Below are 26584 nucleotides of genomic sequence, written 5' to 3' on the forward strand. Positions count from 1 at the left end.
ATGGATGGCACACACATGAGGCTCTCCAGCCTGAGAATCGCAAAGGGCACAATTAAGCTACCCACGGACGTGCCCTGCCACAGAGACTTGGAGAGCAGTCCGCCAGGCCTCCATCCTCCTAAGGGCAGAGAAGCTTGGATGAAACTGAGCTCCCTGCGCTCAGCCAGGCCTGAGCAGGCACGGAGCGTGGCAGTGCTAGGGAAACAAGAGCAGTGCAGAGAAAGCTGGGGGACTGTCCGTAAGGCAAAAGCTGGCCCAGGCATCGCACCTCCGGCTCCGGGGAGGAGGCGGCGGCGCGGAAGGGCGGGCAGCACCGCCTCCGCCCCCCGGGCTCCCGTTTGCCAGGCGCGCCCCCGTGCCCAGCGCGCAGCCGCACTGGTTCAAAACAGTTTGTCGCTCACGTCGGAGAAGCTGCTTCCGTTTCCAACACCGCATTCCGGCCACACCTGCCTGTGCCGGAGAAGCGGCTCGCTCCTCAGCCCTACCCGCTTTGAGAAGGACGCCGTGCTCTGCCGCCCTAGCAAGCTATGTCCGCCGACGGTAAGGCTGCCGGCCGGCCGCCGCCCCGCCGAGGAAAAGCAGACGAGACGCGGCGCGCACAGAGCTCCTTCATCCTCCGCAGCAGCCGCAGCGCTCGCTGCCTAGCCGCCCGAGCCACGCCCACCGCACCCGCCGCTATTCGCCGGTTCCGGCGCGGTGCACCATCGCTATTGGCTATCGCTGCTGCCCGTTACCCCCGCGTCGTGGCGGCTGTTGTGGGGGCTTGGGACGCTGTGCGAGGTGGGAGTAGTGGGACCCGCAGTGGTTAACGGTTTCAGCGGGCGGCAGGGAGGGCTCTTCGCGGGCGGGAGCCGTTGTTTTCGCCCCGCTGGGCGTGCCCCAACGGTTTCGGGTGTTCCCCGCCCTGGGAACGAGTGTTGCCGAGGAGCCCCTGCAGCGCTGAGCCTTCTGCAGCGGAGGCAGGGGCTGAGGGGCGCCCGTGCGTGGCTGTGCCGCGGCGGAACTGGAAGCGGGAGTCCCGCAGGGAAATTGCTGCCCAGGCGAAGTAACGAGGCCCTGACACAGTTTGATTATCGCGCGGTGTAGGGCCCGAGGGTGACAGCGGCAGTTGCGTGGTGTACGGTGGGGGAAGCATTCCCGTTCCTTAGTCTTCATATGGTGAGTGTAGAGGTAAAACGCAGTGGTGACTTGGCTGCGGAGCAGCGGTGTCTCGGCCCTGGCAGGTGCCTGGATGCTGCAGTTACTTTGTGCATCACACAAGAGCACTTTAAGAGCATCACAGTTTAAGAGCACTGCTCATCTCTGCTGGTACTCAGGTTTTGTAGCAATGATCTTTCCAGTCAAAGACATAATGCATAGTGCAACTTCTGTATCTTAGAGGTTAATTTACTTAGGCTCAAACCAGGTATTTCTGTCAGCTGCATGCTCCACCCTGCCCTTCCGAGGAGTAACGTTTATACAGCCTCACATCAGTGTAAGCTGATTTAGTTTGTTATTGCTGTCACAGGACTCTGCCCTCTCAAGAGGTTCCATTTGTCTCTTGCTCAGATGCCCAATTTCCTTGTGTGATTTCATGGTTCAAGGAGCTTTTATGGCTAAAAAAATAGTTTTATTTTTGTTGTGGTTATGTTTCAGCCAGTTCACTGTGCAACAATACAACTGTCAGCATGAAGTAAAAAGGTAGGATTAAGATGTAGTAGGGTAAGAGTATAGCAATGCTGATATACTCCAGACTAAGCAAACATAGAGGGTAATGCATTGGGTGTCTGTTCCTTCTCCTTTGTCCTATTATTTTTATTTTTTTTTTGTCTCCCGATTGGCTTTGTCTGTAAGTAAACTTCAGAAATATTAAGATTCCGAAATTCCTCAGCATCAGAAAAAATGTGCTATTAATAGTATTCCTCAGTCAAAAGGTGCAATATGAGTTCAAATCTTATTAAACAGACCTCTTTCTGATGCTTGTTTTACCTCCAATTTTGATCTTATTAGTGTTTTAGTAATCCAGATGAGACATAATGCCACAGGAAATCTGGTTTCATTACCCTGCTCCTCACCATAGTAATTGGTTTGCATTTGCTCTATATATGATCCCATTGTCTTAATCTGTTGCAGACTTTGGTCATGCAAATTTTGACTACAGTATTCTAAATTAACTATTGTTCCAATGTTTACTTGCTGTTGATAAGCATTTTATCTCTGGCAGAGTATTCTGGTGTCTCTGACCTGCCACAACGTATCTAGATTAATGACAAAATTACCAGAAACATGCTAAATTCAAGGATGCAACTTGAGGTGGATGGTACCAGTTTTTTCTAAGTGCAGTACTTGAGCATCATTATGAAATCTAGTTTGTCTTACACATAGCTTCCATGACTGTCTGTTGCACCTGGGAGTATTGAGATCACATTTGCAGAAATACGTGCCTAACTGAACTCTTAGAAAATGGAAAACACTGCATTTTTTTGGAAAGTTTGACTTAGTTTTTGTGATTTGGCTAGCAGCCCCCAGGAACTCTGCAGTAGAGGTCGGGATAGGATTTAGTTCCACTTAGTGGTTTCAGCTCTCTAATCCACCTGCATTTAACATTCCATACCTCCCTGTTACCTACATTTGTGTTTCTGCAAAAAGCAAGAGCATTTGTTAGGTAACGTCTGACTCGGTATGAGTCCTTCCTTATCCCTCAGGCATATGTTGTGTATTTAATCAGTAACATACCTGGGGAAAGACAAGTCTGTCAGTTTCTCTTCAGACCTCAGCTGTTGCATTAGATCCCATTGTATTTCTTCACTTACAGGTTTGATTATCATAGTATGCAGAGATGTGCTTAAAACTCTTTATGTCTGCAGTGAGGCTGAGATAATATGCAAATGATTACTTGAAGCTGGGATGGGATGGTACTAGCCCTGAAAGACATCATGACACTGATATCTCTGTGCTCTCTCTTGTGTTAGTTCTTTTTTCTGTGTATGCTAGCATAAGTGTCAGGCCATAAATCATAGAATAGTTAGGGTTGGAAAGGACTTTAAGATCATCTAGTTCCAACCCCCCTGCCATGGGAAGGGACACCTCACACTAAATAAAGCAGGATCTAGTTGTGGTCCAAGTTAATGCTAGCCAAGTTGCCTTTTGTAACTTAGTTTAAACCCAGGTTAGTTAGTTCCTTGGTGTATTTTTTTTTTTAATGTGGTTGGGTAGGGTTGCTTTGCTTCATTAGCTTTGGTATGCAATTCGTAGTTGCTCCAGAGGGTTTTTTTGGCATTTATTTTTGTTTTCTTTTTAACTCTGAAAGACTTCATGTTTGGCACTTTGGTTTTGTGAGGGTTTTGGTTTGTGTTTGCTTGTTTCTGCTATTTCTGGATGTTTAATATCAACATCTTTCCATCTCTAAATTATTTCAGTGGCCTGTTCATGCATCTCTGAGTTTTATGTATGTTTCAGTCTTGTTCTGTTTGTCTTTCATTCTTATGTTTTGCATTTTTCTTCTGTTTTTAGCTCTTTTCACCAGTACCTATACTACTATACCTTTTGGGGAAAGGTGATCGAGCAGCAGTAAAAAGATAAACAGTCGATTGCTGGAGTAGGTTGATTAAATTAAAGGATTTCCAAAGAAGAGAGAAAATTTTTAAGTCATAATTACTTTTAAATACATTTCTCCATTGGTTATTGGAAATAAATTCTTTATGATGCTTGTATTTACTTTGGTGCATAAAAGCAGCATAATATAGTAGTGTAACTTCTGATGCAGGGTTAGACACACAGTTGGACGTTTCTGCATGTAAATCATTATGAAAGCTGAGCTCAGGTTGCTCGAAAGCCCAGTAAGTGCTTTTAACTTCCTACAAATACCTGCTGCCTGATGATTTTGTGTAGAAAAAAGCAAATAAGAATTCCTGGTGAAAGAATTCTAAATGGTGAACATAACGGCTTTCAAGTTAAAAAAAGTATCTCCAATCTTGGTTTTCTGAGTTAGTCATTTCATAGTACTGCTCTGTCTCCAACTATCTTCCTGTGCAATGCATTTTTCTGCATGTTCATTTATCCATTTTATGGACGTACAATACATCCTACTGTCTTACTGAAAATAAGTTGTAGTCTATACCATACAATCCAGAGCATGCACTGACTCTGAGAGAGCCATTAGTTTGGTGAAGTTTTCTGATTTTAGATGCTTGTCAGTTCAGTTTTCAAATAGAAATTAAGCATTCTCTTACACTGATAAATAGTTCCAATGACTTGGTAAACCAGCCTGCTTAGGAAGTTTTACTTACTAAATGTGTAATTCACTTCATGGTAAAAGCCTTATTTGAAATATATAAATCTAAAATATTAATCACACTTCTTTCATTTATAATTTCCTGTCAAGACTAACTGGAGCCATCTACATATCTATGTCATTATATTTTTTGTGTCAGTGGAGTTAATGCAATGAAATTACTAACTTAGCACAAGAAATGCAGTTACATCTTCATTCAAGTCTCATGTGAAAAATAATTTGATGGCTTTTTTTTTTTCTTTTTTCAGGACCACAAATTAATCACAGAATCTGGCAGTTTGTGCTTTCTACCTGAAAGACAGATAGGTATTTAATATTGTTTGGTGCTATATATGGTATTGCTCCATAGTGTTAATGCTTCTGAGAAGCGAGAGAAATACTCAGAATTGCTTACAGGTCTATGTTGCAGTTTCTCTAAGATTATAAGTGTATAGCTGGAGCTCTTTTATTCTTTTGTCATAAGTTTCTAAAGGTGTGTGAAGATTGCAGTTGAATGAATGAAGTTCTCCTCGCATGTAAGAATTACTTCAGTTGTGACATGAAGAATTGCTTCAACTTGCCAGAATAAGATACGTAAAGGACTATGACATGATAACTACTTCTGCCCCCACACACCTTTTTTTTTAAACTGCCCATTATTTGTTGTCAAGGCCTTCTAAACAAAATACTTTTGAGCAGACTTTTTTTTTAATGAATCTAACCAGTCTACAACAGAGATACGCATTTGTTGACAGACTTCAGAGGTAAGGCAGCTAGAATATATTAGGTAAAGGACAAAGTGCTTAGTATAAAACAGGTGGGTCTGTGTTTCTTGGAGCAGATTTCCTTACTGTCCAAGTCACTAGTCATGTTGATAAACCTTCATGGAAATGGGTCATGTATTCTAACCTCAAAACTTCCTGACTGTCTGTGTAAAAGTGCCATTCTGAAGAAAGAATAATTTTCTTTCCCTGCATGAAAACAGCCATGTTGAACAATGGGTGATGGAGGATAAAAGTTTTTGGGATGAGGAAGATTGTGGGCACCATCTTAGAGGAGAGACTAGTGCATGCTGCTGCATTGCCCCTACATCATTGTAGAAATGCGTTCTAATTAATTAGCTATGTTTTGGAAGTGAGGCATTTTCTGTATCTTCTGTTTCATGTGTTTATACTCCTGCTAAGAACTGCTCTAGCTACAGACTTTGGTGACTTTCTGCTCAGAGTCCAGTGTACTATTGATACTCTAATACTGAAACTTATTTAAGGGAGGGTGAGGGAGGGTGTGGAAGACTGAGCTTTGCTTTCAGTATCAACTACCTGTAGAAACTGTCATGATTTCTGATCATATTAGCCTTCCTGTAGTCCAGATGGAGCTGCTTTGTCTTTGCTACATGCTGGTTTCACAGAATTTTCCCTCTTTGTACCTGTTGCTCTGTCTGCTGTAGATTTGAGTGGCATAGTTGCTGGTCAGCTAGGCTTGATTTGCCTGCCTTATTTCCTGGGAGGCATGAGATTTGTGGTGAAGATTATGGATATACAGGAAAATTCTGTGCATTGTAGGGTTGCACAAGTAATGCACAATTTCACAGAATATTTGAGGGTGGAAGGGACCACTCGAGGTCATCTAGTCTGACCTTCCTGTTCAGGCAGGGTCACCTAGAGCACATTTTTCAGGACTGTGTTTCTTGAATTATTTTCAGAGAAGGAGACTCCAGAACCTCTCTGGGCAGTTTATTCTAATGCTCAGTCATCGTCACAGTAAAGAAGTTTTTCCTCATGTTCAGGTGTTTTACTTTATGCCCATTGCCTCATGGCCCATTGGCTGGCATGACTGAGAAAGAGTCTGGCCCCATCCTCCTGACAGCCTCCCTTCAGATACTTATACACTTCAGCCTCCCTTCAGATACTTATATCAGATTCCTGCCTTGAATCTTCTATAGGCTGAAGTTGCCCAGGTCCCTCAACCTTTCCTCATATGAGAGATGCTCCAGACCCTTCATCAGTCTGGTAGCCCTTTGCTGGACTTGCTCCAGGAGCTCCATGTCTCTCTTGTACTGGGGAGCCCAGGACTGGACACAGCATTCCAGGTGAGGTCTCACCAGGACTGAGTAGAGAGGGAAGATTACCTACCTCAACCTGCTGGCAATGCTGTTCCTAATGTAGCCCAGGATACCATTACCCTTCTTGGCCACAGGGGCACATTGCTGCTGACCCATGGACAACCTGTCCACCAGGACCCCAGGTCCTTGTCTACAGAGCTACTTTCCAGCAGGTCAGCACCCATCCTGTCCTGGTGACTAGGGTTATTCTGCTCCAGGTGCAGGACCCTCCACCTGCCTCTGTTGAATTTCAGAAGGTTTCCCTCTGCCCATCCCTCCAGCCTGTCTAGATCCTCCTGAATAACAGCACAGCACTCCTCCCAGTTTTATATTGTCAGCAAACTTGTGTTGCTTTCTCTAGTTAGGGATAGAAAGATGATTGCAGTGCAGCAGCGGCCCAGCTGTAAGTAAGGCATTTGCCAGGCTATAGAGTACCCTATTTGGGAAGTTGGCAGAGAGGATTCTGTTCTTGCCCACTTCATTGCAGTTGCACTTTTCCTGACTGTGTTAACTCCCTCCCAGAGTAGACAGAATACTAGATAAATGTCAACAAAAAAGTCTGTGCCTGTGAGGCAGTTGAATAATTCAACATGTACAAATAGTTCGTGTTAGCCTGCATTGAACTTCAGTCAGTGAACATCACTGAAGTGCTAAAAGCTGCACCTAAATTAAGTTCATGAGTAGTCCTCTTGTTTACTTCTATACCGTTAATTAAAATGGGCCAAGAACTGTTCTCTGGGCCTAAGCAGTGTATGCCAGCTCACAGTCCTAACAGCTAAACTCCTTTTTGTAGGGCAGCTATGCCCCAACTAGGTTTTTGGCTTAATTTACTAGTGTAAACATAGCTACTGACTGCATGGCAATTGATTGATGTTTCTGAACAGACCCTCAATTTGGTGAAGTCTTTTGTAATCTGATGGCAGCCAAATCCAAATCCTGCTGAATTGTTTCTTCTGGATTAGATGGGAGTAATGGCCCAAAGGAAGACTTTTATGACCTATGGATTTCAGCTTCCTTCCCACCTCTCGGTCTTTTAAGAAATTGGAACAGAAGAACGGATCAGGATTTGACATGATTTTTTTGTGTAAGATTAAAGAACCAGACTGCTATTATAGTCATGCAGCCCTGATTCATTCTTGGAGCTTAGTCCATGCTGTGCCCTGAACAGGCTAGAGATCCTGTGGAAAATACAACATGTGTTTGTATAGTTAGTGTGCCATTATGCATGTGTGCTGGCTGAATTTACATTTTTATTTCCTAGCTTCAGTGATTCACAATGTGGTTCCTTCCATTAATTTGTTTAATCAAGAATAAATTCCACTTCCTGCCCTACTCTCCCAAAACCACCAGATCTAGCACTAATAGCTATAATACAATTATTCTGGAACCAGGGTTGTGTTTTTTTTTTTTTCTTGATGTAATATGTTTAATTGGAAAAAATTGGTACTGGAGGTTTGCCAGTCAGTGTTTCTGCCCAGTATCTTGCTGGGAGCTGATGTTTGGTTTGATCTGAATACCAATTCTGCAGCTAGGATTTTTAGAATTTGTTTCAATTGCATTAAACATTTCTTGTTTATGGAAGCAAAATTTCATATCCAAATTAATGTTTTGTCATATGCTTGAGTGTAAATAGTGGAGTTCTTAGAAGTGCTCAGTACTGGTTTATAACTATTTCTGCTGAAGCTGAATGCTGTAAGGAGTTGAGTACTGAATAATTTCATGGATCCTGCCAGCTAAGTAACAGCAAGCTGTTTCCCTTCTAGTGTGTGTTGAAACCTCAATGCCTGTGTTTAAAAGTGGCTGCATTTAGATGCAAAAGTGAAACTGGGTTAAAATTAGCCAGTGGTACAATTCAGATAACACTAGACCAGATACAAGTGCTAGTCACCTGATATGCACAGGTGTGTCTAGGCTTACCTGTTTCTCTTTCTACATATGCTGATAGATTGTGTACCTGTGAATGTTGAAGATGAAATGGAAGCAGTGGTTATTGACGATGAAGAAAATGGACTGTCCACACAAAGCTGTGTGTCAATGGAACAAAACTCTGAAGTAAACAGTGGTGTTCACCATGTGGCTCAACTTGCCTATGGTAATTGTTCATTTTTTTTGTAATTAACAGTTAATGGCTGGTTTTAATGTTGTATTGACAGTGCTGCTGTCTTGAATGCTTTCTGTATTACCCTTATTGTTAAAATGTGTTTTATTAGAAAATTACCTTATAGAAACTGATGGGCAATGCATTTAAAAAGAGGGACCTTTTTAATTACTACTTTAGAGGTCTTTATTCATAATGAACCCATTGAAATACTACATTTTGACAAGACATTTTTTTATTTAATTATAAATAAGTATACCTAGGAATGAATTAGCAAGCAAATTGGAAAATAAATGCCATGGAAGAACTGAACCCAGAAAACGAGGTTTTTAGGTAAATTGGCCAGTGCAATTCAGTGGAGCACTGGGGATACTTATTTACGGTGGTAGCAAGATGATTGTTTAAGGTGATAAATTACTAGCTGTAAGTAGCTTTTGGTGTTTGTCTTTAATTCACTGCATTTATTTTAACATGCAAGATCAAAGTCTCTCATAAATCTTACCCAGTTCTCTGTTGGCACAGACAAAAATTAATCATAGCTGTTATGAGCATTTAGTAAGTCTAGTATCAGTAAGTTTGCAAAGAAAATGAGTGTGACTAAGTGATGGCCCTTATTGGCCTTTTTGTTTGGCCAGTTGATTTTATAGAGAATCTCATCAGTATTCCTCTTCAGCAGAGTCAAGTTACATTTCAGCTTCCTAGTGTTGTTAGGTGCTCTTGAGAACTTTGAATCTTTTTTGGTCTTCTCATTGACAGTACTGAGTATACTATAATTTTTTGTACATTTATGTCTGAAAACATATTTGGGGGAGGAGGATGTTTTGGATGTTTTACTTTGGGTTTTGAGTCTGTTTAAAAAATTAATAATAAAAAAAATCCTGCCTGAGAAACTGTCATAGACAGTTATTGGTCTTGGTTTCAGTGCAGGAATTATTATTTCTGTATCAACAGAAGCATAATGAGTGGGTATGATCATTTTTTAAAAGGTAAAAGATGATTTTGTCAACTTCGGGCTTACAGCTCCTGTTGTTAATCATTAGCATTTGGTATTGTCTAATTAAAATTTAGTATAGTGAGATGTATGACTAAAACATGGCATAAGTTTATCTTGAATATAACTGTTTAACTTAACTCTTTGAACAGCATTTCTCTCATTGTTTTATTCAACCATCTTAGGCTAGTGACTTGTCAAGCAGTACCTTTTCTTCAGATCTGGTTCTGTCTGTCCAAACGGATTTCTTTGACTTTTGTCTCATATCTTCTTGCCTACGGATACTGAGCTGGCAGAGCAAGCCAGCTGCAGAACACTTCCATTGTGTTTTCACTTAGCCATTTATGCCCACAAACTCAGTATCACTTTTGCTGGCACTCTTCTTTTAGGTCATATTTTTGCCTAAATCTAAGTTTGGGAAGCTAATCAGAAATATGATTAGTTTAACATAATATGTTTAAAATGTAGTTAAACCAGGGAGCTGATGTTTCTCCAGGTAAAGTATAATTCTGGTTTCTCTGCAGAAAGTATCTGAAGTTTGAGGGACTACATTGTGCCTGTAAGTTAATCCTACTGCCCAGCACCCCTTCTGCTTTCAATGTGTCCTCTTGCCTGTATTGCTGTTGGTCCCTCAGGGTGCTACCGTCCCTCAGGCTCAGTTCTGGGGGGGCTTAGTGCTAGGAGATGAGTGCTAGGTCTGTGTGGTGAAGACAGAGGGATGGAAACTCTTAAGCTGGGTAGAAGAGTAGATAGGCTTTAATCTTCATCTAAGAGAATAAATATAAAGTTTAATATTAACTGTGTATGTATTTTTATTGCTGAGTTATTGATTGTGATTTCAAAATTATGTTAACTGCACTAGTCTAAAACTAACGCAGATCTTGCCTAGGTAGCATCTGTCAGCTCTGCCACAACATTTGTCTGGTCTCTTAATGCAAATTTTTTTTTTTTAATTAATATGATTATATTACTAGTTTTCTGTCCTGCCCAGGCCCTTTCTCTTCAAGTTCATAAAAGTAAAGTGATTGTCTTTACTTTCCAGTATTTCTGTTAGCTTGTCCTTGTCCCATTGGATTTGATTTCTCTTCTGCTTTTGGGATATTACTTCTACTTTCCAGTTGGGCTGCAAAATAAGTTCAATTGTTTTGCAGAAGCAGTAAGAAGTACCCTTGTAACTTCTCATACAGCCCCTTTTACTTGGAAAAAATTTATTATAGGTATCCGCAAAACTCCCCCACCCATCAAAATTCCCATCAGCTTAGGTTAAGCTGCAGAAAGCTCTTTCACAGCAGATAGTGTGGTGGAAACTTGGTGTTGCCTTTTTATGCTAGCTATTTTCCTTAGCTCTTTCAAACTTTCCAAGGTCTTGTTTAGCTTCTTCAGCTTTACTTGTCAATATCTTCTGTTATATGTATCTTGTTACCTATATAGCATTTGGCCTGTCTATAGATAAAATACATAGAACTCAAGGGGAAGTAAATACTTTTTTTTTTCTTCTTCTTCCTTCTTAAGTCTTTATTTCTTTTAAAAAAGAGCTGCTGTAGCCCTTTCTGGAAAGTTTGAGGTAGAAGCCTGTATATGGCGGACAGGTAGAATTGGCAGCAGAGACACAAGTTTTCCCTTAACAGTGAAGATCTTTTAATGTTCTTCAAAAGATAGGTCTGGGCTTCAGAAGGACAGAGATTTTTAACTGTGTGCCAGTCCCACACATAAGAGGTGGAGGCATTTTGTGTACCCCTTGTGGATAGCTTGGGTTTGGTAGTCCCTGACTACACTGACTCAACAGAGGAGATACCTGGAGCAGATCTCATTTTGTTGCACAGTGTTTCAGTGACAAAGGTGGGAGAGATCCCATAAGTGAAGGGAATGGACAGCTGAGGACTAAACAAATGGAAACTGTGTTTTACATTGTGTTTCGCCTGAATTTCAGTTAACTGGTCTTGTTGGGATTCTGAATTTTGTAACTTTGTAAAATTGGACATGGAAATGAGAACAGAGAATCAGCAGTGAAAAGCAAGGCAAATGAAACAGAGGCTGGAGAGAGTTTGGAAGAATACTAAATTTATAATTTCAGCTCTAAATAAATTGGATTTAGTAAGTGTTTAATAATATGCTAGTAAACAAATTTCAAATAACTAAGCAGTTAGAAAGTAAAAACAAATAAATAAAGTGGCTGCATACTTCTTCATAGTGAAATGTTTAATTCAGTGGTAAGCCTTCTGATATGCTTTGCTTTCTCTCCATTTTTGCAGGAAGCCAAGGCTTATCAGTGCTAGCTGAACGATTAACATCACATATGAGCCATTCTGCAAGTATGCAGAGAGGAAATGGTCACAGCCCTGAGAAAATGAATTTTGTGTTTTCACGTAATAAAAGAAAACGACTTGCCCCTACCCTAGTGGGACAGAATGTGGTATGTTTCCCAAAACAGTAGCCCTTTGTTTTGAGGCTGGTTTCAATGTCATTGGGCGTGTAATTTTTCCTTTACTTTTGTATGCTCGTTTAAGTGATATCCCAGTGAAGAAGTGGGGGTAGTATATCCATGTATTGCTTGGAAGCTTCCAGCAAGAGTAGAACCTTGTTTTGCTGGATACTGTATGTGTGTAACAACAGCTAGTGTACAACAGAGAGTAATTCATACTGGTTTCCCATGTAGATGCTGTTATTTTTCTCAATAAAAATCTCTTTGTAGAATTTACGGTAAGAGTTGAAACTTTATGTTGTGAATACGAGTTTGCCTCCATCTGTCTAAAGATAGGCTACATAGTTCTAACTTAAGGTAGTGTGAAGCTCAGTTCACATCACTAAAATGTTACTCTCAAATTCCAAAAGTCAGGGTGGCTCTTTAATTTTGCTTGTTGTGAAACAAAGAAAAACAGCACCCTCGTATCATCAACCTTCCCTTTTAAAAATAAGACCTGATTAAATATTACTTAGTTAAAAACCACACAAACAAACAAAAAACCCACAACAAGACTTGAAATCCATAATGTATGATGGATGTATGATGTATGGTATGATGCTCCCATCCGGTAAAAGAAAAATGTCAGAATTGTCCAGGTGGTGGCACTGTTGATTCCTGTCTCAAAACAGCTTTCAGGCGGTAAAAAAAATTGTCTTTTACACGTTTTTACAGCATCTGCATAGAAGTTATACCCATTGAAATAAATACACTTTTTGGTTTGAAATTGTTTTTATTTAAATTACTGTAACTATCTATAAGGAGTCTTACAATTGCATAAGACTGTAATTGTAAGACTGTAAGACTGGCTATATGGAACATGCATAGGTGAGAAAGTTCTGGCTTTAGAATAACCAAATAAAAGTACATACTATTACATAAATTTACAAGAGGTTTATGTTATGACCTAACCAAAGGCACATAAATGAGATGACTGTGTTAAATCTCACTTTCTTGGGCCCTTTTATAACCAGGGAGGGAATATAGCTACAACTGGAAGTGTCCAAGTTGGATTCCTAGAAAGTGCTCTCTGGAGCTGATATTTTTAATTCTTTCATTGTTCAAAACACTGAAAGTTCTTTATGTTATTTCCCAGATGAGAACAAGGGAAGGAGAATATGAAGATAGTGACAGTGTCATTTATGAGTATGAACCAGACTATGAATGTGTAAGTTAATTTTGACTGACTTTGAAAAGCTGCTTTGGGGATGCATGTTTTGGGGTAGACTTAAATAATGTGTGAGACTTGAAGGGTTTTAATGGCTTAATGTGATATCCTAAGACTGTATATACTACTAGCTTACACTCTCTTTTTTTATTATTTTAATGAAAAAGGGGAGCATTGTATCTGAAGCTTCCTACACTGGAGATCAACAGAAAACTCTAATGGAGGTCCTCAGTTATTGCCAGGTATTTTTTTAATCTTTTTTTCTTTGTCTCTGAAATGGCATTTAAACTGTTTTAGTTGAATTTCAGGATGATTTGCACTCTATAGTCAATAACCTATGACTTCATCCTTTCTGCTTGTTCATTTGTTAGCTATCTGCTCAGTATTTTCAATGAAAAAAAAATCTACTTTGTATTTTCTGAAGTTTTCACATCATAGCTGGCAAGAATACTGTTAAAATATTAAGCTTCAATACAAATTGTAAAGTCCAGTGATTATTGGAAGGGCTTCATGGTAATGGGAAAGATCTGACTGTCATGCACACCCAATTTTGAAGGTACATGAGGCTTGCCGAAAGCATGCCAAAATCCTGGTAGTGGTGTTTTGGTTAGTTCTTTGCTTTTGACTTCTGAAGCAATAGTTGGCAAGATTGAAAATGCACCAAAAATTAAACGCATCCCATATTTATTCAGGTGAGGAATTTTGTTACTATGGAGTCATAACACTCTATAAAGTGAAAGATACTTAGACCAAGCTTTAGGGAGAATAATTTGTCAGTGGCTTGTAGCCAAGTATTAACATCTTGCAAGTCTCCTTAAGCAGATTGTGTGACTTATATTATTGCTGCTAGTCTGGGAATGTGTGCTGCAGCAAGTAGTGCTAATGAGAAGCTGTAGCCTCTTTTGATGCCTACTAGGCCATTTCCATCTCCTTCACCCCACTGTTATGCCCTCCTCCCAATAAGTCTGCCCTACAGCTACATGAAGCCTTTTAATAATGCTTGTACTGTTCATATCAATTTAAGGACTTCTAGTGCTTGGGATATTTATAAATTGTGGAAATACTGATAGCTTCTTTTCTGAGGATAACTATTTTTTAAAAAAGATAGCTATTGTATTGAAACCTAACTGTTGGTTTTGATAGAATTTCAAATTATTTTCACTTTGTCTACTACATATTCATCTAGCATTTTTTTTCATATCCATATGTATTTTTTAAAATTTATGTAGTTATGCTGTAGATCAACAAAAGATACTGCTTTGCTTAGTTGAAGACACATTTCCTCTTTGTAACTCATATGTTTATAATGTCCATGTGTTTTTTGCAGAAATAGCTGATGACATGTATGTGATAGGTATTTGCAAGTTGTCAGTCTCCTTTTAGTATTAGATTAATACTCTCATCTAATTCCTTTATATTCTTATGGGACAGAACGTATGTCTAAATTGCTGTGTAAGCATCATGTTTGAGTTGGTAAATCCTGGAAACATTGAAGAAGGAAATTTCTACATCACACAATAATGTATAGTAATAACTGATGGACTTTGAATGCTTTGTCTTATCTGGATTTTTTTTTTGTCTGAAAATTTGGGCCTTCACAATAATACTTTTTAAGTGTGTCTGATTGTTTTAGTAAGGCAGCGCAAATTCTTAACATCTGAAAGAAAGCTTCACCTTGAGGATTGACTGAAGATCAGACACTTTCAATAAATAAGTTTTTTTCAAGTTTCTTATTTTTGATTTTGTAGTTATGAAAAGTGTGTATGCAGTTGATTTCAATGCCATGTTTTTTCTGAAAGGCATTGCTGAGTTGATTTCTTTATACACCATTTACATCTCATTTTCACAGAATCACAAGATGGTTGAGGTCAGAAGGGACCTCTGCAGACTCTTTTGTCCAAACTCCATACTCAAGCAGAGCCACCTAAAGATGGTTACCCAGAACCGTGTTCTGATGGCTTTTGAATATCTCCAAGATGGGAGTCTCCATGACCTCCCTGGGAAACCTGTGACAGTGAAGAAGTATTTCCTGATGTTCAGAGGGAACCTGGAACCTCCTGTGTTTCAGTTGGTGCCCATTGCCTCTGGTCCTGCCACTGGGGACTACTGGTATAGAGGATCCTGACTCCATCCTCTTTGCACCCTCCTTTCAGGTGTTTCTATACATTGATGAGATCCCCCTGAGCTTTCTCTTTTGTAGTCTGAACAGTCCTGGCTCTCTCAACCTCTCCTCACAGGAGAGGTGTTCTAGCCCATCGTCCTTGTGGCCCTTTACTGGAATTTGTTTAGTATGTGCACAACTCTGTTGTATTGCAGAGCTCAGGCCTAGACCCAGCACTCCAACTGTAGCTTCACCAGTGCTGAGAAGAGGTAGATGATTGCTTCTCTTGACCTTCAGGCAATATTTTGCCTAATGCAGCCCAGGGTACCACTAGTTGCCTTTGTGGCAAGGGTGCTCATATTCAACTTGGTAACCCCTAAGAGATCCCAGGTCCTTTTCTGCCAAGCTGCTTTTCGGCTAGATGGCCTCCAGCATATCCTGGTGTCTGGGGTTGTTCCTCCCTAGGTGTGGGGCTTTGCACTTCCACTAGTTGACCTTCATGATATTTCTGTCAGCCCATTTTTCCTGCCTGTTGACATCTGTCTGTATGGCAGCACGACCCCTTGGTGTATGAACCGCTCTTGCAGGTCTAATGTCATCTGTAAACTTGCTAAGGGTATGCTCTGCCCATCATACAGATCATTAATGAAGATGTTAAACAGAATCAGACCCAGTATTGACTCCTGGTGTACTCTGCTAGTTACTGGCCTTCATCTAGACTTTATGCTGCTGATGACCACTTTCTGGGCCTGGCTGTTCAGTTTCCAATCCATCTCCTTGGCCTAAGGGTCAATCTTGCTCATGAAAAGTGAGGCAAAGATAGCACTGGATCCCTCATTGTTTTCTGTGTTCTCTGTCACCAAGTCCCCCACCTCCTATCACAGTGGGACCACATTTTTCCTAGCCTTTCTTTTGTCACCTTTGAACTTATGGAAGCCCTTCTTGTTGTCTTTGATATTACTGGACACACACAATGCCAGTTAGGATTTTTACTTTACAAATAATATTTTTCTAAATATATTTCCCATTGGTGGTATAGAAATCCATTTCAATTTTCTGCCTATAAGCCTTCTACCTGTGTACTTGGAAGCTTATTGTGACTTAATAACATATTATAGCTGATTTGCCTTAGAACTTGTCAGTATCTTTTCAATGTAAAATGAAATGTACCGAATAGGTACAAATTAAACATCTGCTGGAAGCAGGAAGAGCAACATTTAAGTGTCAGACACATTAAAGTCACAAGAGTAAACTTCTCTGAGAATTCTTTTTATTGTGTGATATTTACTACTGGTATTTGGATTTTGTATCTAAATTGATCTTTAATATGCTTACAGAATGTGTATATGTCGTGGTTTAAAACCAAACCGCACAGCTTGTTAATTCACTAACTCCCCCCCTTTGCTCCCCCGACTCCAGGAGAGTTAGGAAGGAGAATCCAAACAATGTAGCCCCCACGGGTTGAGATAAGCACAGTTTAATAGCTAGGGCACAACACAAATCACTACTGCCATTACTACTATAAATAATAATGATAAAGCCAATAACAAGAGAAGAGAATACAACATCTCACCAGCCACCGACCCATAACTCACCCCACCCAGCCCGACCGAGCACCGACCGATACCTCCTCCATCCCCCCAGAGCTCCAGCCCTTCCAGGTCTCTCCCGGTTACATCCTGGGTATGACGTGCTATGGTATGGAATACCTCTTTGTCTAGCTTGGGTCAGGTGTCCTATCTCTCCTCCCTCCCGGACTCCCCTCCTACCTGACAGAGCATGAGGCTCAGAAAAGGCCTTGGACAAACCAAACATTTGAGCAGTAACTCAAAACATGTTTGCTATCAGCAACCGTTCCCAGCCCGAAAGTCAAAACACAACACTGCACCAGCTACCAAGAAGGAGAAAAATGACTGCTACTGCTCAAACCAGGACAGTATATTACCTAAAGATCTGACCTACTTTTTGGGAAGGAAGTTTGCTCTTAATTCAACTTTCTTGATTTATTCAGGTTTAAATTGGGTTCTTGTGAAAGAATACTGTCCTAACTCTTGTGTGTGTTGTCAGGCCATGTATGATGCAATTCAGAACTTGGATAAAAAATTTGACCTGCTTCATCGTGAAGTCTCAGAAATGCAGCATACTTGTGTAAAGCCACTGTTGCTCAAACCTGTGAGTATTAAAAACCTAAGGCCTTTTTTTTTTTTTCACTTTAATTTTCCCACTTCCTCTAATGCTTATTTTAAAAAAAAAATCCTCTCACCAAGATTAAAATTAATAGCAAAGTAGCAGACTTAAAATCCATTTTGGTTAAATTATTTTAGATTTCTTACTATATGCCAGCTTCAGTCTCCTGTGGTGTTGCTGACTAGTGATCACTGAGTGGCACCCATCAAATTCAGGATGCCGTAAAATTCTATTTGTATTGAAATGAACAGAAATGGATTGTGTAGGTTACATCTGAAACTTGGGTAGATTGGTGGTGTTGCTATATGAGATGTGGTCTACTTTCTCATTGGTTTCTGCGGTTAGAAGAGAGTTCATACATCACTTGCACAGGCTGGTTCAATTGACTAACCAATTTTTAGACCTCAGCAGTGCGGTCTCATATTCATTATGGCATAGAATTTTATTCTTTTAATAAGATGCCTTTTTTTAAGATGCAATTTTTTTAAGAAAGTTTGGTATTGAGTGTACATTATCCATTTTGTTCCTATATGGTCAATCCACTTTTAACAAAGGAGACAGGATATCAGTACTTATAACTATGCTCTTTTAAAGGAAAACGTAACAGATGATTTTTGAAGAAGGTCATAAAATCAATAATGACCTTTCTTCATCAACAATATTGCAAAGCTTTTAATGTAGCAGAGGTGATTCTGCTGCCAGGAGATGCCAAGACTACCCATCTTCTTTAGGGGTGGGTAAAAGTGATGACACCCTTGTGCATGTTGTATAGGGTGCTACGTTTTATTTGGGAATGCATTTTTGTTGACAACTCTAAGCTTGCACTGTCTACACACCCAAAATTATGAGATTTGGGGAGCCAACTGCGCTTGTCAGCTACACTTGGATCCTCTGACATCTGTGCTCTTACCCTCCCTTCTGATCATGTGGGATGGCAGCTGCTTTAATGTCCAGATTAAAAGTGTCCTGAATTGCTAGGGTTTTTTTTGAGGAAGACTTTCGTTTTATCAGTATAAGGTGTAAGAGGGAAGCCAGCAAATGCAGCCTGCCAACCATTTTCTTAGGTTCTTTTTTAAAACCATCAGGAATGCTGTAGGTTGGTTGTTTTTTTTTTTTTTTAATTTTGTAAATAGCTGTACCATTTTTGTGTGTGTGATGGGCTAACGATATAAATAAGGAAAGGTTGGTAGTAAAGGTTTTTTGTTTTGTTTTTCATTAGATCAATAGTTGGAGAAATGGACAAACTTTCTGGTGCATAAGCCTTTCTTTAGGTCATATTTTTAATGGCTACTAGAGTGGAATATAATCGGATTTCTGTAAACAAAAAATGCAAACAAAACAAAGATACAAAAAGTAAAACAAAAGAAACAACAATACTAAAGCCATGCCTGCCAGCTCCATTTGGTAGCTCCTGCTCCATGACTTGTATTTTGAACTAGAACACATGCTTTAGGGTGCATATGTTTTTCAGTAAGAGTACCCCAAGCCTTGGAAAACATAGTCCCTTTATCTGTCTTAGTCTCTTTCGAATCTTCCGTTGTAGATGAGATCTGAATGTTTAATGATTTGAGTTAGCAAGTAAAGAAGGAAGAGGCAGCCAGGAGACAAAGTGAATTGTTTCCCTTCTTGTTTAGAGGGAAGCTAACATGGCAGTGAGACATCCCTTGAGAATTCAGCAGACTGGGTCAATGGCTGACAAATTTTAAATGTTATTTTGCCTGTTCTTTTTTTTATCAAGTTCATTTTAAGAGTCTTTACAAAGCTAACTTTCTCGTTATATATTTCCCTGGCTTTTTAGAAAGCAATTGTGCCAACACCCCAGGTGGAAGCAAATTGGGAAATGTTGAAGCTGACCAGATAAGCTCTTAGTGTTGGTACTACAAGCAAGAATTAAAGAAAATAAAGGGAAGGCAAAAAAATAATAGTACTAACTTCATGACAATTAATATTGTAATTAAGAGTCTATTGCCAATAGCATAATTACTAAAATGTAGTCTTCCTAGTTTGTAAAAGAAAAAAATTACCAGATATGTCTAATATAGCTTTTTAATTGTTTTCTGAATCACATTTGCAGAAACCAGTTGGATTTACATACAGAAGTTCCAGTCATCTGCCCCAAGGAAAAATAAGAGTACAAAAATCCATGGAAAGGGAGCCAAGTCCTCATTTTTCTTCACCACGACAAGGAAGGCAGAGCCCAGTCATAAGGGTTGCTTTACAAAACAGCCACGTTCACGTCAATTCCACAATAAAACATGTTCAACAGAGTCTTCAGCTTGAATCACAACAGCCTGTTCACAGTCAGAGCTCAGCACTTCCCGCTATAGTTTCTGCACATTCATTGCATTCATCATGCACAACAAACAAAAGGATGCCTGACCTTTCTGCACAATCAAATTTTGTAGCAAGTGTTTTGGAAAGTACTGTCCATGTTGCATCATCACCAGTGGCATCGTCATTCATGCCAGCACCATCTGAGGCCAGTCTGGGAAATAATGTGATGATGGTGAACTACAGAAATGCACCTGGGAGTGTGAACATTAGTAACGATCTACCATCATCTTCAGTCTCCATCAATCCTAGTTTTGGTGAGTTCCTGTGTAATAAATACTCAGAAACAAAGGCTAAAATACTGCTGCTTGTATAAAAAAATATGCCTAACGAAGTCTACTGTTATTTAGCAAAGGAGCAGAACTGGCTGCCTTACAAGCATTTCTGTAATGGAATACTGTTTAAAATACTTGAAGCAAAGGTCAGGGGAATGTTTAACATGCCAGGAATCACTTAAAAATCTCTGCAGTGTACATACAGTTGTATAGACTACCCCAATCTAGAGTGCATCCTTTGGTTTCTTTTAGGACTAGGCCATCTTTCTGTCTTGATACACTTGATGTAACCTATTTTTAACCTGTGTATATGTCACAAGTAATGCATGCATGCTATGTGTATGTTTACAAAGACAAAATGTGAGGCACATGCCTGTATACATGTTTTGCATTTAAGAAAGCAACTTGCCTGAAGGGAATATTGTTTTATTCTTGTGGAGGATTTTGTTTATGCAAAATCATTTCTATCCTCACATCCTCCAATGTTTGGTCTCTTTCAAAATACTGAATTCCACAGAAAATGAAAAATTCTGTAGATTGTTCATTATAATAAGCAAGCACATATAAAATAGCACCATCTTTTGAAAACTAATGCATTTCTTTCTCAAGTATAAATATCGAGTTATGTAGAAGGCTAAGCTATGAGGCTTTGGTTGCTTTTGGTCTAAAAAAATAAGTTCATACAGCTGAAGAACTGCATGAACAGTAGATATCTATCTGTGAATTTGTAAACAGTGTGTGATTTAGCAGTACTATGTATTGATTATGCCATTCTTCATGGGCCATTGTCTTGAAAACATGTAGTTCTGTAAAATAGGCCAGTCTGAATATTTTGAACTCTTACATGTCTAATGCATTTTCTTATGTGTTATTTCAGTTAATTGGTGGTTAACATGAATAAGAACGATATTTTTGTTACCATTCCAGTTTAAAGCTGCTTTTGTAAGAGTAAAGATAAGTGATACATAGTGGAGTTAGGTGTAGTAGAAAACATTGACCAGAGTACTGCAGAGTCAAGAGAGAGTTTGAAAAAATATTCTTTTTTAACAAATTGCATGAGGTTTTTAATTACTGTTTTTTCTTTAAATGTTCATGTTTTACAAAAGAATTTGTTGGTGACCCAGTGAGAAATGTAAGAGTTCCTGGCACCTATCTGATGAAAGCTCGGCAAAAGACTAAACCGAAATACGCGGCACGCTACTTAGTTCGTGTCTTGTTCCCCAAGGAAACGTTGCTGTGCAGCATTATGGGAGTGAGTGCACGAGGGCGCAGAACACTGGATCCAAACAAAATTGCTGCAGTGAGAGGTATGCTGCTACCTTTGGAAATACACAGCTTTGCTTGTTCAATACTTAACAGAGTTTCTAATTTACAAGAGTCCTTCTCTGTATGTTTCTGCTAATCATTTTCTAGCAACTGGTGAACTGATAATGTCAGTGTCCAGCTCCACTCCGCTGTCTTTTGGTTTTGAAATTCCTGCTTCGCAGTTCTCAATATTCATTTTTCTCCAGTGTGGATAAACCAATTCTGATTTCTCCTAGCTTTGTGTATTTCATGTTCATCAGTCATTCTGATGGTTTCTAAATTTTTCATTGCAACTTATTCTGTGTTTGTGTGGCATGGATTTTGTGGTGAGTTTTTGGTCATGATATACTTCGGATTAGCATTAACTGGTGATTCTTAAATACTCTTTCTTTTAAGTTCTGTTCACTTCTCTTGTTTGAGAAACAGGAAAGGTGGGAGGACAGTTTTTTAATTTTTTTTTTCCCAGTGTCAAGGCCTTTCTTCACAAAAATCCCATGGCACATACGTGTGAAACCATACACCTCCTTCTTCCTGTTTAAAAGGCAGGAGGTTATTTAAGCCATGTGAAGTAATTGCACCATCAGCATGACCTTGTCTCTGGGTTTTTTTGATTTTTTTTTTTTTTAGTAGGGTGTGGCGTTGTTGGTGTTTGTTGGTTTTTTGTTTTTTGGCATTTTTTTAAGTTAGTATGGTAAATCACACCTTTCCTCTAATTCTACCTGAAAATGCTTAGTAATAAAAGCATTATTCACAACACTGCAAAAATGCATCGCTGCACATGTTAAATTCATAGTGCTGCTTAGCTTCAAAACACAAGTTTACTATCTCTCTGTAGTTAAAGCTGACAAGCTAAAGCTTCTAAACAAGGAACAGTAAACATGAAGCATTTCTTTCTAAATTTCTCTTTTTCTAAATGAGATTATTTTTAAATGTCACATTTTTTCACAAGGTTTAAAAGATTTTGTTTTGTATGCAGAATTTCTTGCAACTAATTTTCCAAACTATGATTTGAGTGAACATGGAAAAGACTGGAAAACCTGTATCACAAATGTCAATGCTATGATCCGCTGTTTACGCTCTGAAACGAAAATAAACCCAGTAAGTTGTCTCAAGGTGATGCTGTATTAAGTACAAAATTAGTGCTTCTTTCTCAAGTTAATTATTGGAATTTCTCATCATAGGAGTGCTCTAATGGAAATTCCTTGGGTTCTTGCTTTGCATTGCTCAGCATAGGCCTGCTGACTTCAGCACTAGTTCTATATGATCAATACTGGAGGCATATCCCTTTCTCTTGCTCTGCATCTTCCTGTTCCTGTGTCCAGCATTCAGTTAAGAGATGTGTACACATAGCATCCTATAATGCTAAAAGGAAAGCACTGTAAATGTTGCTCAGAAGTAGTGACAGATTTGATTGCAAGCTTAAACATGTAGCTACTAGCACCATTTTCACAGGATTTCCTGCAGATATATCCAGCTATGCATTTCAACTTTATATTGTCTGAAACATCACACCCAGAACACCTGTAACTCCCATTTACCTGTGATTCTAAAAAACTTTGTACAAGTCTGTGAATTTTTAGTATCGTTTTCATGGTTGAAATTTAGGAGTACTATATTGTAAATATCTGGAATCTAATTTATACTAAACGAGAAATGAACTGGAGCACTGTTTAGAAAACTGGTAGGCTTCTCCCAGTATATGTGCTAACCTCGTGTAATGTTTCAGGAGACTGCTGAAGGGAAGGAAAAAGTGACTGATGCTCCAGATAAATCTCATTGTGTAGATTTAAATTGTAATGAGGATAGTGAAGGCAATTCTCAAAACTCTCAGAAAATGGCCACAACTGACATGTTGCAGAATTTGGGATTGGAAAGGTTTCCAGAAGCTTTCCACGCACCTTCGATCAAGAAACCGCAATCTTTGGAACCTATGGGTAAACTAAGAAATGTTCATCTTCTGGATGTATGTTACATTTTAGATGGGCAGTGAGAGGCAGAAGATGCTACTGTAGGTGAAATTGTGTAGTATAGGGATTTGCTAAGCTGTGGGACTTTTAAAGCAGTGACTTGGTGTATATATGGTAGGTCTTCATGAGAGCAAACTGACGGCTGGCCTCTACCAATGTCCCACAAGGCATACCCACTCTGAGACTAGAAAGTTAATCTGTAAGATATTCTGTTCAGTTTCGCTGAATAATTATTTTTCAAGAATTATTTTGTAGTTGCCCTGATTTTGGTTGGGTATGGTGGGGCTTTGTTTTTTGGGGGGTTTTTTGGTAGTTATTCTACCTGAATGGAGTAAGCTGACTCAGAATATCTGTTGAATGGTATTGCAGTTTCAGAAGAAAAGCACATGTTTCTGTAAAACTAACTGTTTAGGACAATAAGAATCTTAAAGCAGCCTTTATAACTTTTTTTTAATAAAAATGCACAAGATACAAATGCATTGGAAAAAATTCCACGTACAGCATGTGATACTCTAGAGAACTTACAGGAAAATGAACTGAGATTAGTTGACCTTTGAAATAATTTATTTGATTAGATCACTTTTGGGCTCTATCAGACTTGCTTCTGGACCCAAGATTTGTTAGTCTGATCCCACAGACATGAGTTACTATCCACATTTTATATATATATTTTTTTTAATGTTTTTACTAGAGTCAGATTGAAGTAGTTAAAAATATTGATCCTGTTTTTCAGTTTCTACTTCCAGGATCTAAACACCATTGAAACAGCAGAACTTTAATTATCTAAGTGGAATAGCATCCTCTTTTGAGATTTAAACAATTTAGATAGTGATCATTAATAATGCAAGTTATATTGCTAGCACTGCTGAAAGTATATCAGAAGTGCCGTGATGTTGCTGAAAAACAGGGAGGGTTTTTTTTGCTACTTGGAAATTTGTCTGCAACATGTTATATTTTACTATTAGATGTAGTGTTACAGTTTTACCCTGGTCTTGCCAAGCAAGTACAGTAATTTTGGGAAGAGCTTTTTGTGTCCTAGTTTTACTGTAATACAGCCACTTTGAAGCACAGTTAATATTGGAGAAGTAAAATCTCTCTACTCCCTCTGTCATTTTTAGAACTTCTTGGGAGTCCATGGCGCAATGTTCAGTTGCCTTTCTCAGTCATTTATGTAGCTAAGGGGAAGTCTCGGCCAGAGTTGTCAGCTCGCTACCTAATTCGTCATATGTTCACTGAAGATGTGCTGGTAAAAAGCAATGTATATGGTAATCTTGAACGTGGCATGAGCCCACTGGACTGCAACAGAATTAATGCTCTCAGAGGTGAGTAAGAAAATCTCTTTTCAAATGATAATGTGGAGAAAATAACAGGAATGATTAATTTTGTGTCCTATGAACAAACCACAGTTTCAGAAATAAGTCTGTGTAACTATTCTGCACGTATTAGTGTAAGCAGTGGAATAAGCAGAGAGAAAGTAGATGGAGTTACATTAAAGTAATTCAAGGAAGTCTCTGGAGCACAAATCTGGTTTGTATGATGATACTTTAGTCTCTCTGGCATCTGCTTGGAAGGGCAACACAGTCAGAGATGGAAGCAGTCCTAGAGGGTTCTGGAGGGTGTTGGGGATAATTTTGTGATACAGGGGCTAGGTAGGCCAACCAGAGGTCATGCACAGCAGGTTATGGCACTTTTGACAAAAAGGGTTGGAGTGTGATAATCAGTGACAGTATTGTCTGTAAAGACTATGAAATAATGGACCTCAAGATCCTGAGTAGAGTTTAAAAGGTTGGAGTATAGACCATGTAACTTAGACTAGACTTCGGCTTATTCAGGAAATGCATAGGTGCGGACTTGTAAGAGACAGGTCTGAGGTGAAGAGAAACTCAGGAAAGTTTGCAGACCTTTAAGGACAGCTTTCTGCAAGCACAAGAGAGTCTGTCCTGACACTTAGGAGAACTGGTAGAGTTATGGGGGACAAGTTTAGCTAAGCAGTGGATCCACAACTGAGCTCCAGTGTAAAAAAATAAATAAAAATGCAGTACAGAGAGCTTAGAAGCAAGGAGAGCTTATGAAGCAGAGTTTAGCAACTGTTGTGGCTTAATCTGCCAGGTATCTTTTTAGATACCACACAGCCTCTTGCTCACCTTAAGTGTGTCACTCTGCAGTGAGATAGGGGAGAGTATTGGTGTACAAAATTAAATCTGTGGGTTGAGATAAGGCAGTAGGACAGAAACAGAAGGGAAAATAATGCTGATAAATGAATTGGAATATACAAAACAAATGATGCATAGAGCAGTTGTTCATCCCCTGCTGACTGAACCCCGGCCAGTTCCTGAGCAGTAGTCCCCAGCCAACTCTTCCCCTAGTTTATATACTGAGGATAACATCATATAGTATGGAATATCTGTTTTTGATATCAGTGAGCTATCAACATTATTCTTATCCTAAATCCAGATCACAGCACTATACCAGATAATAGGAAGAAAATTACGCCAGCTGAAATCAGGACAGTAACTTTGCCTGAGAGTTGGAATGGTGTCAGTAAAGCCAAAGCTCAGCCAGAGTTGATACTTGCAAGGAATGTCAAGGGCAGCTTCTACCACAACATTAATCATAAAAGACTGATCAAGGAGTAGGCTGGGTGCAAAATGGGGCAGGTAACTTAGTAACAACAGAGTCAGATTGGGCAGAGGTGTTCAGTGTCTCCTCTACCTTAGTCTTCCCCATGACTCCATTGAGTAGAAATCCTACCTGGCCAATTTGGTGGCCTTCTGTGGTGGGGCTACAGAACTGATAGACATGGGTAGAGCAGTTGACGTCATCTACCTGACTTGTGCAAAGTGTTCGACACTGTCCTACATGACGTCATTGTCTCTAAATTGGAGAGACATCAATTTGATAGGTGGACCACTTGGTGGATAAAGAACTGGCTGAATGGCCTCACGCAAATAGCTGTGGTCAAGGCCAGGTTGGACAGAGCCTTGAGTGACATGGTTTAGTGTGAGGTGTCCCTGCCCATGGCAGGGGTGTTGGAACTAGATATTCTTAAGGTCCTTTCCAACCCTAACTATTCTACGATTCTATGAAGGTTTCTCAAGCCTGTGGGTAGTGGTGGTTGGGAATAGGCAGCACTTTTACCTGGCCTGTTTAACATCTTTATGCCTTGGAGAAAATGGAGAACACACACCAAGTTTGCATTTGACATTATTAACAGGCACACAGGCAGGAGATCAACGGAAAGTTTGCCCTCTGTTTAGCATTTATGAGTTTGCATTTGGATTACTGTGTCAGATTTTGAGTCCTCTAGTTCAAGAAAGATACTGATAAAGCTGAAAGGCCCCCAGAAG

At 39.6% G+C, this 26584-nt stretch overlaps 1 protein-coding gene across 1 annotated transcript in view; it reads left to right on the plus strand.

Annotated features, from left to right (window-relative positions):
* BEND2 (BEN domain containing 2) overlaps nt 1-26584 on the plus strand; it is a 34044-nt gene continuing 7460 nt past the window's right edge. The window contains exons 1-12 of the mRNA XM_031051122.2: nt 1-540; nt 4522-4579; nt 8299-8445; nt 11695-11855; nt 13000-13071; nt 13239-13313; nt 17240-17344; nt 19434-19947; nt 21072-21272; nt 22247-22368; nt 22997-23204; nt 24356-24559. Coding sequence (XP_030906982.2) covers nt 1-540; nt 4522-4579; nt 8299-8445; nt 11695-11855; nt 13000-13071; nt 13239-13313; nt 17240-17344; nt 19434-19947; nt 21072-21272; nt 22247-22368; nt 22997-23204; nt 24356-24559 — 2407 coding nt within the window. The remainder of the gene's footprint in view (nt 541-4521; nt 4580-8298; nt 8446-11694; nt 11856-12999; nt 13072-13238; nt 13314-17239; nt 17345-19433; nt 19948-21071; nt 21273-22246; nt 22369-22996; nt 23205-24355; nt 24560-26584) is intronic.

The sequence above is a fragment of the Melopsittacus undulatus genome, chromosome 2 (genome assembly GCF_012275295.1).
Source record: "Melopsittacus undulatus isolate bMelUnd1 chromosome 2, bMelUnd1.mat.Z, whole genome shotgun sequence".
Classification (NCBI taxonomy): domain Eukaryota; kingdom Metazoa; phylum Chordata; class Aves; order Psittaciformes; family Psittaculidae; genus Melopsittacus; species Melopsittacus undulatus.